The sequence below is a fragment of the Rhodotorula paludigena genome, assembly GCF_050403205.1.
Source record: "Rhodotorula paludigena JCM10292 DNA, Rt_paludigena_JCM10292v1_ctg10, whole genome shotgun sequence".
Lineage (NCBI taxonomy): Eukaryota > Fungi > Basidiomycota > Microbotryomycetes > Sporidiobolales > Sporidiobolaceae > Rhodotorula > Rhodotorula paludigena.
The window spans coordinates 441,714-453,072 of NW_027481448.1; the positions used below are offsets into that span (position 1 = coordinate 441,714).

Sequence of the window (11,359 nt, forward strand, 5' to 3'; positions counted from 1 at the left end):
CGCGTGCCGCGACGCATTTCCCCGTTTGAACGCCATCTTCCGCAGCTCTGCGGGGCCCGAGAGAAGTGCGGTCAACTTGTCGGATGCCAGAGACAACTCAAACATGGTGAGAGTGACGGCACGACGAGAGAGATAAGAGAGAGCGAGGCTATCGAGGGGAGGTGTGCGTGCGCGGGCGTCGACTTCGGCTAGAAGCCGTTCCCAAGCGCGCGACATCACGGAGATACGAACAGTGTCTGTCGGGTAGTCGTGTGCAGAGCGTGGAGGAGGGGACAAGCGGGGAAGGACAGTGATACAGTTGGAGTGAATGAGCGTTATTCGACGTGTAGAGCGGTACAGGGGTGGGGCTGCTCTTGACAACCGTGTCAGACAGTCGACGACATCTGCGAGTGAGAGGATGAGAGCGCACCTCGAGCCAGCGAACCCTAATCGCGGTCGCGAGGGTCGTCGTTGACGACGCTCAGGCGCCACCTCCTCCCACCGTCGGTCTCATCGTACCCGGCGCCGAACGTGTCGCCGACCTGCATCGGGCGCGGACTCGTCATGCGATCGGGCGCCTCAAAGTCTGGGTCGCCCGGATAGGGGAGGTGGCCCGACTGGCTGCCGTGCGCGCCCTCGTACGAGACGTGTCCGTCGTTCGACGCCGAGCCCGTGCGCGGCGGCGACGGCGACGTGCGCTCGTGACTCGCGACATAGCCGACCGAGGCCGGGCCGAGCGCAAGCGGCGCGTGCGAGTGCTGCGATGGCGTTGTGGTCGCGTAGGCCGAATTGTTCTCGGAAGTCTCGCCGCCGTAAGGGCTGCCGTACCCGCCGCTGTGGTCCGAAGTGTAGACCGAGGGCGGGATGGCCGGCAGAGACGGCTGGTGTCCGCCCGTCGACTGCGAGCCGTACCTCCCAAGCGCACCAGCCGCGGCTCCGACGCCAGCCGCACCCGCGCCCACCTCCGCCATGCTCGGCCCACCGCGCCCAGGCATCTCGTCCAGATCGTCTCCGTCATCTCCGACGCCGAAGCCTGCACGACCCGTGTTGTGCACCGGTTCGGGGTACAGCGCGGTGCTGTCGCCCGTAGCGGGCCACAGGATGTTGTCGCTCGCGTCGCGCTTCTCGCGGCGGCGGCGCGCAAAGCCGAAGCAGAGGAAGAGGAGGACGGCGAGGAGGGCGACACCGCCAACACCGGCACCCACACCGATGCCGACCTTTGCGCCCGTCGAGAGACCGCCGCTCCCGCCCGAGTTCTGCGCGGCCTCCGACGGCGAGAGAGAGCGCGTGCCGGTCGAGGTGGTCGGCTCGAGGGTGATGGTGCTGGTCGTGCCGGCAACAACGACGACTGTTGGGGGAAGACTCAGGTTAGAACGGCACAGGGGCGAAGCGAGTTGAGGGAGAACGCACCCGTCGTCGGGGTGATGACGTTGGTCACAGTCGTGTCTGCATACGTCACAGTGAATGGATGAGCTTGCGACCGGAAAGAGGGTGGACCAGGGGGGTTGACACGGACCTGCAGGCGCGGACGACGAGGGTGGCTCGGTGGTCGTCGTCTCGCGGCTGGTGGTTGTGCGACTGGTGGTAGTGGTCGTAGTCTCATCACTCGTAGTGGTGGTAGTCGGATCAGGGCTGGAAGTGGTCGTGCTGTTGCGTGCAAAGATGGCCGAACAAAGCGGGACGAACAAACTGATGAGGACGGCTCTGCGGTCGCGCGCGACTCTGAGCGGGAAGTACGCACGTCGTGGTCGATGTTAACTCCTCACTGATCGTCGTCGTCGTCGTCGTCGTCGTCGGCTCTGCCGCGGTCGTCGTGTCGTCGCCGCCGCCGGGAGCATCGCCCGTTGCCGAGGGGACGGCCTGGCGGCGCTCGATGCGCGCGGGGAACGCGAGGTCGAGCACGCCCTCGCGCCGCACGATGCGCTGGAACGAGCCTGTGGGCACCGCAGTCGCCATCGCTGCGCTAAGCTGAGCAAGAGCGGCGTGATGCTGCTGCGACGCGCTCAGTCCGCTCGCCGTCCCCCTGTCGGCCCTGTCAAAGCCTTTCTCGAATTTGAATCGACGCCCATCGAGTGGAATGCACGGGAATAAATAGCAGAGGAGCAATGACGGGTATACGAGACAAAGAGTGATGCACAGGTGAAGCATGAGAAGCAAAGGGTATCTTCAAGCGAAGGCAACGCGCAACAGCAACGCAACGGGGGTATATCTAGGCAGACCGCGCATGCTCAGGACTGAGTCGTCTGCGGAAAGAATAAGTAGCAAGGTCAGCACAGACAGGGACGCGCAGAGGGAGGACGACGCACCGATCCAAAGAGCGTGCCAGCGCCGTTCGAGACCTGCACACAGAGAGCAAGAGATGAGCGATCACCTTCAGCTGCAGCGGGAACAACGCAGAACGTACCTTGGCCCTCGGCCGCTGCATGACCGACGTCCTGAGCATCGCCGCGTCTCCTCCCGAGGCTTCCGCGCCGCACTTGTCGCACCTCGAGCCCGCGCCGCCGCCGAGGCGCACGACCTCGTCCTCGAGCGCCCGCACCTGCGACTCGAGGTCGTACTGCATGCGGGTCCACGCGCGCTTGGCGCGCGCAAACTCGTCTACGAGCGCGGCGTACCGCTCGGGCGTGACGTCCTTTGCAGCGAGGACCGAGTGCGCAGGAGAAGGTGTCGCATCGAGCGCGGGGTGAGCAGAGGGAGAAAGTGGGTTGAAGGCGGCCGGCGTGCTGGGCGTCGTCATGAGCGAGGCGAGCGGGACGTCGTCGAACAAGATGGACGGCGCGGTGGGCGAGGTGCTCGACTTGATTGACGCAGCAAGCGGGGGCGATGCAAGCGGCTCGGAGAGAGTAGGCATTCGAGAGGCAGACAGAGCTGGGGAAGGCGCGAGGGATGCAGGCGGGAATGGCGGCGGCGACCTGAGCGAGGCAGGCGGGGAAGCGGCCTCCGACGCACTCGACTTCTGCGCCGCCTCGGCCTCCATGGCAGACATGAAGTCGGCGGGAAGGCCGGCAGAGAAGGCCATGGAAACGGGGCGGAGCGAGAGGGACGGAGCGGGAGCGGCGGTGCGTCGTCGCGTGCCCGGGTCGATGACGGGCGGCGGGAGGAACGAGACGCGCGAGTTTGAGCTCTTATTGATCGGCCGCGGTTCGACAACGCGGAGGCCTGAAGCCTTGCCCAGCGAGGATGGCGGCGTAGCGGTGGCCAAGCTGGGAATGCTCGCGCTCGACGAAATGGACGGCCGCGCCTGATCAAGCGACGGGACGCTGGGGACCTGCGGTCGCTCTCTGTCATGGTGCTTGTCGCTGCCGCCACCACCGCCCATCATGCGCTTGAGGAACCCGCTCTTCTTCGGCTTGAGCGGCTTGGGCGTCGCAGTCGTCGAACTCGTTGCGACAATGGGTGCCGGCGCCTGCACGCCGCGCCGGCTCGAGATGGACTCGGACGTCGATTCGCGCGTGTGCGGTTGTGCGGCGCGCACGACGTTGCGGTCCTGCGGAACGCCGGACGCCTCGAGCGGCGGAGTTGAGGCAGCTTTGCGCTTCGCGGCAGCGGAACGCTCGACTTCGCGCTGCCGAGCCTCCTCGAGCGATATGAGCTTGTGACCGCTGAAGCCGCTGGAAGAGGCGGCGGAGGAATCGTTGCCCTGGACGGCCGGGAAGTACGAGGTAGTGGCGGGTGAAGACGAAGTCGGGCCGAGGGCGTGCAAGGCGCCCGGAGTCGAAAGCGGCGGACTGCTGGAGCCATTGCTGGTCGAGGTCGAGAACGGGAAGCTCGCCTTCGAGTCGGAGTGCGCGATCGCCGGACTCTGCGCAAAGAGCGTGATGCTCGCTGGCGCCGACATTGGCGGCGTGATCGACTTGGGTGTACCTACGGGCGACTTCGACAACACGCTGTCGAGAGCAACGAGCGGAGGCGTGCGCGCCGTCCGCGGCAAGCGGCCGGACGAGCCGGAGCGCACATTCGGCGGACGAGTGAAGGTCGACGAGGCTTTTTCCGCGTATGCGGCGAGACTAGCTGCGCCGACATCGGGGAATGCCTCGCCGAGCTGAAGCGACGGCGAAGCCTTGAGCAGGCTGGGGAGGGATCGTTTCGAGTCGGAGGCGGCAAGGATGGGGCTGGCGTCGAGGTCGATGCCAAGACCCTGAACTTGTAGCTCGCGCCGGTGCGGCGCCGTAGCGCGACCAGAGGCGAGGGCATTGAAGCTCTGCGACCGCGGCGTCTTGCCGAACGACGAGAGCTCCATCTGCCGGTCCCTCGAGGTCTTTCCCGTGGAGGGACGTCCCGGGGTGGCGGACGATACGGAGCTGAGAACGTCGAAGGACCGACGACTACTGCTCTGCGGGAGTGAGGACGTCTCCTCAGATTCTTGCGCTGTAGCCTCCACATCCCACGGTGCCTTCGAGATGATGCGAGTCTTCGGGCCTGCGCGTCGTCGAGGGAGGGTCAGCCTCGAAGAGCGAACAGAATGCAGAAAGAAACGCGCCGAGAATGCTCTTCATGCGCCGCATCGCGTCCTCCTCGGGCTTGATGGCCGGGTCGTTCGACAGCTGGTCGACCGCTGCGTCGAGGGTTGCCTTCCACGACTCGCCCGACAAGTCTGAGCCTTTGGATGAGCTCTGCGGTAGCGCTGGAGGAGTTGGCATCTCGGCAGGCTCGTCATCATGCGGTGCTGCTGATGCCGCCGGAAGCCCGAGCCCGGCAGCCTGCTCCGTCTCGTTTCGCGCCGCCGATGACTTCTCGCCGGTCGATCGCAGGATCGCATCCAGGTCGTGCGGCAACCGATCAACGAAGCTCGACCGTGCGAGGGCCTTGGCGTCCCAGATCGTCTCCTCCACCTCCTCGGGCGCGTCCTCGACCGAGTCGGAGATGAGGCTCGAGGCCCCGATACTCTCCCGCGGGTGATAGAAGTCGAAGGGCCGGTGCGGCACCTTGGTGATCTGCGCGATGCGCACCGAGCCAATCGAGGGACTGGGCGAGGGCGAACAGGTCGAGAAATCGGTACTCTGGACCGAAAGTCGGTCGGTGTGAAAGCTAGTCTGCGACGGGGAGAACGGCGGCGTGGCCTGCCGGGCGATCGGCTCGCGGTCCTCGTGATCCTGCACAGGTTCGAACACGGCTTGTGCATCGTCTTCGGCGCTGACGGCGGGAGAGTTGTCGCCGGACAGGTCGGGAGTGACGGGCTCGTCGGCAAAGTCGAAGTGATGATGCGCTTCGAAGTGAAAGGTCGTCGAGCCAGGCGTTGTCGGCGGATCAAACACGGCGGAAAACTCGCTGAGGGCCGGACTGGGCGGCGGGAGAGACGAGATGCGGACCCGCTCGGCTAGCAGGTCCTTGACTGTCGCGCCTGTCGAGATTGGTCGCCCACTCCAGCCCGTCGTGTTCAGTGTCGGCGCAAGGAGGCCCCCTGGGCGCCGGCTAGCGAGAGCAGACGGCGCCGACTCCATCTGGAATGCGAACGCGGAACGACGTTGTTTGTCGATGGCGCGAGGGATTCTCCTTGTAGCGGGAGCGCGTCAGCCGAGTCAGCAGGACGCAAGAGGCCAGCAGGGCGCGGACAGACCTGCCCTGTGCGTGTTGTTGCCGGAAACAGACGGACGCGTCGAGGTCGCGTCGCAGGCGATGAGGACAAGGCGGGACGAGGTGGGTGCGCTCGATGGGCGGGCAGCGGCGGTGTGCAAGCGAGCACTACGGGCGTCTCTAGACAGCCCTGGTTTGAACCCGCGACGAAGCTCAGCGGCGGAAGCGCGGAGTGCGGCTCTTCGAACGAGACCCTCGCTTCGTCGCGTGCATGCACTCCATCTCGTCGCGCAACTCCAGCAACGCGCAGCGTTCGAGACACACAGGACACTAGGCGACACAAGAAACACGCGAACGGGGGCCGGCCAGCGCAGCAGCCATCTCCCGCTATCCTTCCTTTCGCGCACAGTCAGTCGACAATGAAGGCATGTGTATGGCATAACGCAGGCATTCGAGGCGGAACATGACATGAACGTCCATCTAGAACGGCGGCTGACCCAGCAGCTTGCGCATCTCGCCCTCGGCACCGGAAAGCAGCCCCTCCTTCCTCGGCGACGAGGACGAAGTGCTCTGCCTCCTCGTCTTGAACACGTCGAGGATCGACGCCGACGACGCCGACGTGCTCATTGTCCGTTCGCCACCGCGTGGTGTGCCAGGCGACCTGGGTGAGCTGGTCGAAGTCGAGGGCGACGCTCCGGGCCAGCCCTTGGACGTCCTGCGTCCGAGCGTCATCGTCGTTGCGGCGTTGCTGCTCTCGCTCGCCGCGAGATCCTCCTGCAGGAGATTCCAGCGCGAGCCCGTGAGCTGCGCCTCCTGCGTCGAGGGCGCCTTCCCATTGTTCGGCAGCGGAGGCGGCGGCGAAGTTCCAGGCGGGTGCTGCCCCGCTGCGAACGCCGCCGATGCAGCGCGCCGGTGCAGCGACGACGAGAGTATGCTGCTTCCCGAGCTGACCGAGCGAGGCTGCGAGACGGCATGCACCGACGAGGCGGAAGTCGAGGCTGGCGAAGCGCTCAACAAATCGGCCGACGGGTTGGCTGCCACGGCGCGGGAGCTGCCGGGCACGGCAGTCGGGCGCGCCGAAGAGCGCACATAGCGGGGACTGTTGCCGGTCACGCTGCTGCTGGCAGAGTGCGGCTTCTTGCCAGAGGAAGGGAGGAAGGCGGGAGCGGCGCCGGCGGCAACATGCGTTGGGTTGTAGTCGGTCGCCGGCGGCGTCGGCGAGCGTCGAAGCGGCGATTCCGGTCGCGGCGAAGAGGACGATGAGGCGAAGGGGTTCGGGATGGCAGGCGAAGAAGGTGCGAACGGGTCGGACCGCTGTACAAGCGGCGAGCCCGGGTTGGAGCGAGCGAGAGCGCGAGCAATGCCAGAGGGCGAAGAGCGAGCCGACGCAAAGAGCTCCTCCGACAGCGGCACTGGCTGCTGCAGCGTGCGAGGCGAGGGGGCGCGCGAGGCCCCCATCGTCGGTTCATCCTCGTCCGCTTCGGCGATCGTGAACTCCGACCTCGCCAGTGCCGTAGCATTCGGCGGCAGTGAACCACTTTCAGACATGGTGCGGCGGATGTTGGGCACCGATGTAGAGCTGGAAGGGCGGTCGACGAGAATGGCTGACTCGGCACCGGTCGAGCCGAGGCTGACAGAGCGCGACGTAGGCGGGAGCGAGTCGCGAGTGCGCGACGAGCTGCGCGCCTCCTTCGACGGGCTCTTCTTGTCGCTGCTGCTCTTCGCCTTCTCGGCGGACGAGTGTCGCCGCGCGCGCGAGCTGTCCTTGCTGCTCCACGGCTCGACCTCGAGGGTAAAGTACTTGGTGCCAGCAGCAAGCAGGTACGGGTTCGTCGACGGATCCTGGGAGAACCAAATGTCGGCTTGCGCAGCGGGAGACGCTAAAGCGAGATACTGAACACACCTTCGGGTTGACGACCTTCTCGGTAAGCGAAGTGATCCGCGCTACAATCCACTCGCGCGTCTTCATCTGCTCGGCAATGACGCCTGTAGCGCTGAGGAAGTGATGCGGGAAGCTGACATTGAAAGCAGCCCAGACGGGGATCGCCGAGTTGCGGGTCGGGAGGAAGAGCGCAAGGTCGCCCTTGGCGAAGCTGCCGATGACAGAAGCGGTTCAGAATACGCTAGTGGTAGACAAGGTAAGAAGAAGCTCACTTGCGGAAGGCGATCTTGTCGTTGACGGCGCTCGCAGCTCGGTGAGCACGCTCGCGGTACGTCTTAGCCTCCTTGACCCACTTCTTCGTGATCGTCGTCAGGCTGTCGACCTTGTTCTTGACGGCGTCCATGAGCGGGTCGTGCGTGTACGTCTTGAGCTCGCGGAGGAGCTCGTCGAGATTGCCCGAAGCGTAGTCGAGCGGTGGGACAGCCGGCGTCGCGGCGACTTGCGGCACGGGCGGAGATGCCTGCACGGCCTTGTCAATTTCCGACACGGCTGCGTCAGGCTTGGCGGGCGGCGGAGTGTTGAGAATCTGGGTGATGTTGACGTTCTCATCGCGCAGACGGCCGGCGAGCGTGACCGCTTCGCGCGCAAAGGTTGTCATGCGAACGAGCTCCTTCTGGACGTCGACGATGCCCTTCTCCTTCGCGCGCTTGGCCTCCTCGATCTCGCGTCGGACAGCGCCGACGTCCTCGTCCTTCGCGAGGGCAACCTTCTCCCACCGCGCGACCTGCTCGCGGAGCCCTTCCGCAATCTCCTCGACTGTGCGCGTGCGCGCCTGCGCCAGCTCGATGTCCTTGTCGCGCACAGCGAGGCGCGAGCGCAGCCCGTCAAGCTCCTTCTCGAGCACGGCGCGGTCCAGCTCGGCTTCGGTGCGCTGGTCGCGCAGGAGCTTGTCCTTCTCGGCAACGACGAGCGTCAAGTCGCGCTGCGCCTGCAGCGCCGCTTCGAGCGCTCCGTCCGCCACGCGGTGCGCGCCCTGCGCCCGCTCGAGCTCGACGCGGAGCGTGCCCAGCTCGCCCTGCACGCGCGTGTGCGACGAGTCGAGCGCATCCCACTGCCGCTTGAGCTCGGCTTCGGCCGCGCGCGCGGTGCCCAGCTCGCGCTCGACCGCCTCGCGCCGGTCCGACTCGTCTGCGAGACGCGTCTCGGCGGCGACGAGCGCGTGGGCGGCGTCCCGCCGCGCATGCTCGAGCTCGTCGCGCTCTGCTTCGAGCGCAGTGTGTCGCGAGCGAAGCTGCTCACCGGCGCTCTCGGCGACCGAAGTGCGTGCTTCCAGCTGCGCGACTTCCTCTTCGTGCGCGGAACGTTCCGTCTGCAGCTGACGCGAGAGCGAGTCGTTCGACTCCTCGAGTTGTCGTACTTGCGCTTCGAGTTCGGCAAGGCGGGCCGGGTCGATGGAAGGTGGTCGAGGTGGAGGAGGGGCGTCTGCGGAAGGACATGTCAACATCACTTCTGCAGCCCAATCCTTGGGATGCGTACTGAGTGACAGGTGCGCGAAGTCTGCATCGAGCGCCTCGATACTGGCAATGAGCGTCTTGAGCAATGCGCCAGCCTTACGGATCGGGTTGTCGGGCAGTGCCGCAGGTCCGATCGCTTCCTCGAGGTCCCGCAGAGAGCTTTGCAGGGCTGCAGTGAGAGTGTGTCAGTTGCCAGTCGGTATTCAGAGGCGCAAGGGGGTGACGGCAAAAGCACGCACTGTCGAGCGTCCCCCTGCCGAGATCCGGCAGCCCCTGCTCTGCCTCAAGCACCTCGAGCGCCATCTCGGGTATGTTGTCGTCATTCTTGGTACCCAGGCCGCGCACCTCCCATGGAAGCTTGCCTGAAAAATCATGGCGGTACTGCACGCGGCGGCCGCGCTCGGCGTCCGAGAGGGGCGAGAAGGTCGACGAGAGGGTGGTCGACTGGCCCGACAGGAGGCGAGCTGCGGGGTGAACGTCAGCACGGTGGGTCACGCGGACTATTGGGGAGGATGGCGCACCATACTCGCGGCGCCGGACGACTTCGGCAACGGTGGCGACGTAGGCCGGAATGAGATCTTCGAGCCTTGCAAGGTGCTTGAAGTTGTCCGTGCGGGTGCTGCGTGCAGCCATGTCAGCGCATGCATAGCGACAACTTAAGACTGCGAGCGTACCGCAGGTCGTGGTCGAGTGCGCCCAGCTCGGCCGGCATCGAAGCGATGTCGCTTTGCAGCGTCGAGATCTTCTGCATCTCCTGCAGCAGATAGCGCGTCATGGCGTTCTGCGCGAGTGCACACACGGGATCAGCCACCATTGGAGAATGATGCGGCTCGACACACGCACCTTGCGCTCGACGAGGAAGCGGATCCGGTCGCGGTGCTCGGCGTCGCAAACCGAGAGCTCTTCGAAGCATTGAGCGCGCAGCTCAGGATCAGTCACTGCGACAGGCGACAGAGGTAAGCGACGAAGTCTTCGGTGAGCGACGACGAGACGTACTGTGTTCGCCGGCCTGAACGAGTTCTTCGATCCGCAGGTGGCCCTGCTCAGCGTCATGTTCGCAGGCCTCGAGGTCCTGAAGGTCGTTGCTGTATGTGACGCATGTCAGGTCCAGTGCAACAGGCAGCAGTCATGGCACCTCGCCGTGTGCGGCGCGCGCGACGGTCAGAATGGCCGAGCCAGACGCTCACCTCGTCGCCTCGAGATCGCGCTGCACCGCCTCTGTGTTGCCGACGACCTCGTCGAGCGTCGTCTGCAATCCCTCGGTGCGGAGCTTGAGGTCGGCTGCGCGGGAAGATTCAGTACGTGCGAAACTGGACAAGCTACAAGACCGCTGACGCCGCTGGAATAATCTGGCGACCAAGCGGGGAGAGAGTGCTACGCACCGAGCACCTTTGCGCACCCGTCGCGCACCGCGAGCATCTTGTCCCGCGAGACATAGTCTCCCAAGAACCTCAGCTTCTCGACCGCGCCCACCGCCGCCGTCGCCGCCGCTACGCTCGCGTTGCTCCCCTCCCTCGCGTGCAAGCTCGCGCCTGCACCGCCAGACGGCTGCTGCGGGTGGCGCGTGAGCAGGCCCGCGACGACGGCAACCTTGCCGACGGCGTCCATCGCGCCCTCCCACCCGGCGAGGAGCGCCTCGTAGCGCTCGAGCGTCGGCTCGGCGGCCTCGAGGAAGAGCGCAAAGGACGAGGCCGTGCCCGTGTTGACGCGGCGGAGGTTCGAGAGCGCGAGGGCGAGAGAGTCGCGCTGCAGGCTGATGGACGAGATGAGCGCGCGCAGGGTCGCGAGGTTGTGTTGCGAGAGCGAGAGGTGCGACGTGAGCGGGTCCTCGGCTGTGGAGGCAGGAAGAGAGCTCGTAAGTTGAAGTTGCAATGGACACAGCGCTCGCCGCACGAAGCGGTTGCAGCGTAAAGCACGGCGAGACTCACGGTTCAGCGGCGGCTCCGTCAAGACCTGCTCCTCCGAGATGGCGAGTACGGCAGCGACCTCGTCCGGATCGGCGTCGAGGTGGTCGCGGTCAAAGACATAGATGCGCTTCTCGGTCCTGCCCGCCTTGCGGCCGTAGTGGCTCCCTGCGAGCTGCTCCCTCTCGGGCGAAGCCGCCGACGCAGGGGCGAGGACACCCGAGTTGGCGGGCGTGCTCGCGAGGAGCGCGAGATGCTGCACGGCCTCGTTGCGGTTGAGCGGCGAGCCTTCCTCGTTCATGAGGATGAGGCAGTCGGGCGGGATGTCGAGGAGCGGCGACAGGAGGTTGTACCGCAGCTCGTCGAGGCTGTCCAAGCGGGTGTTTAACCAGTCAGCAGCGTTCAATGGAGGTCCTGACGGCAGGGGGAGGGGGGGGGGGGGGGGGGGCCCCGGGGTTATTTTTGCGAACGACGCCCGGGAAACGCCCAAACACGGCCCAAACCGCGAAACGGACGCCAAAGCGGGCGGCGGGGCGCGGGTCGGGCGGCGGTGGTTCATGCGCGCG

At 66.0% G+C, this 11,359-nt stretch overlaps 3 protein-coding genes across 3 annotated transcripts; all 3 read right to left on the minus strand.

Annotated features, from left to right (window-relative positions):
• Window positions 1-425: 425 nt before the first annotated feature.
• Window positions 426-1,935, minus strand: JCM10292_006928 (uncharacterized protein; the record flags this gene model as incomplete). The annotated part of the gene is made up of 4 exons (XM_076647726.1): window positions 426-1,327; window positions 1,390-1,425; window positions 1,496-1,626; window positions 1,721-1,935. 4 exons carry the CDS (start codon window positions 1,933-1,935, stop codon window positions 426-428), a joined length of 1,284 nt encoding a protein of 427 aa, XP_076506896.1.
• A 272-nt stretch (window positions 1,936-2,207) lies between these two features.
• Window positions 2,208-5,420, minus strand: JCM10292_006929 (uncharacterized protein; the record flags this gene model as incomplete). Its single annotated transcript, XM_076647727.1, has 4 exons — window positions 2,208-2,222; window positions 2,286-2,318; window positions 2,384-4,398; window positions 4,460-5,420. The coding sequence occupies 4 exons, from the start codon at window positions 5,418-5,420 to the stop codon at window positions 2,208-2,210; spliced, it is 3,024 nt and encodes a 1,007-aa protein (XP_076506897.1).
• A 553-nt stretch (window positions 5,421-5,973) lies between these two features.
• On the minus strand, window positions 5,974-11,161 carry JCM10292_006930 (uncharacterized protein; the record flags this gene model as incomplete). Its single annotated transcript, XM_076647728.1, has 12 exons — window positions 5,974-7,335; window positions 7,397-7,586; window positions 7,648-8,857; window positions 8,912-9,058; window positions 9,129-9,353; window positions 9,411-9,508; window positions 9,564-9,670; window positions 9,733-9,827; window positions 9,886-9,974; window positions 10,077-10,170; window positions 10,272-10,721; window positions 10,818-11,161. Coding segments are annotated over 12 exons (4,411 nt in total), but the record flags the coding sequence as incomplete, so codon positions are not given.
• Window positions 11,162-11,359: the final 198 nt, after the last annotated feature.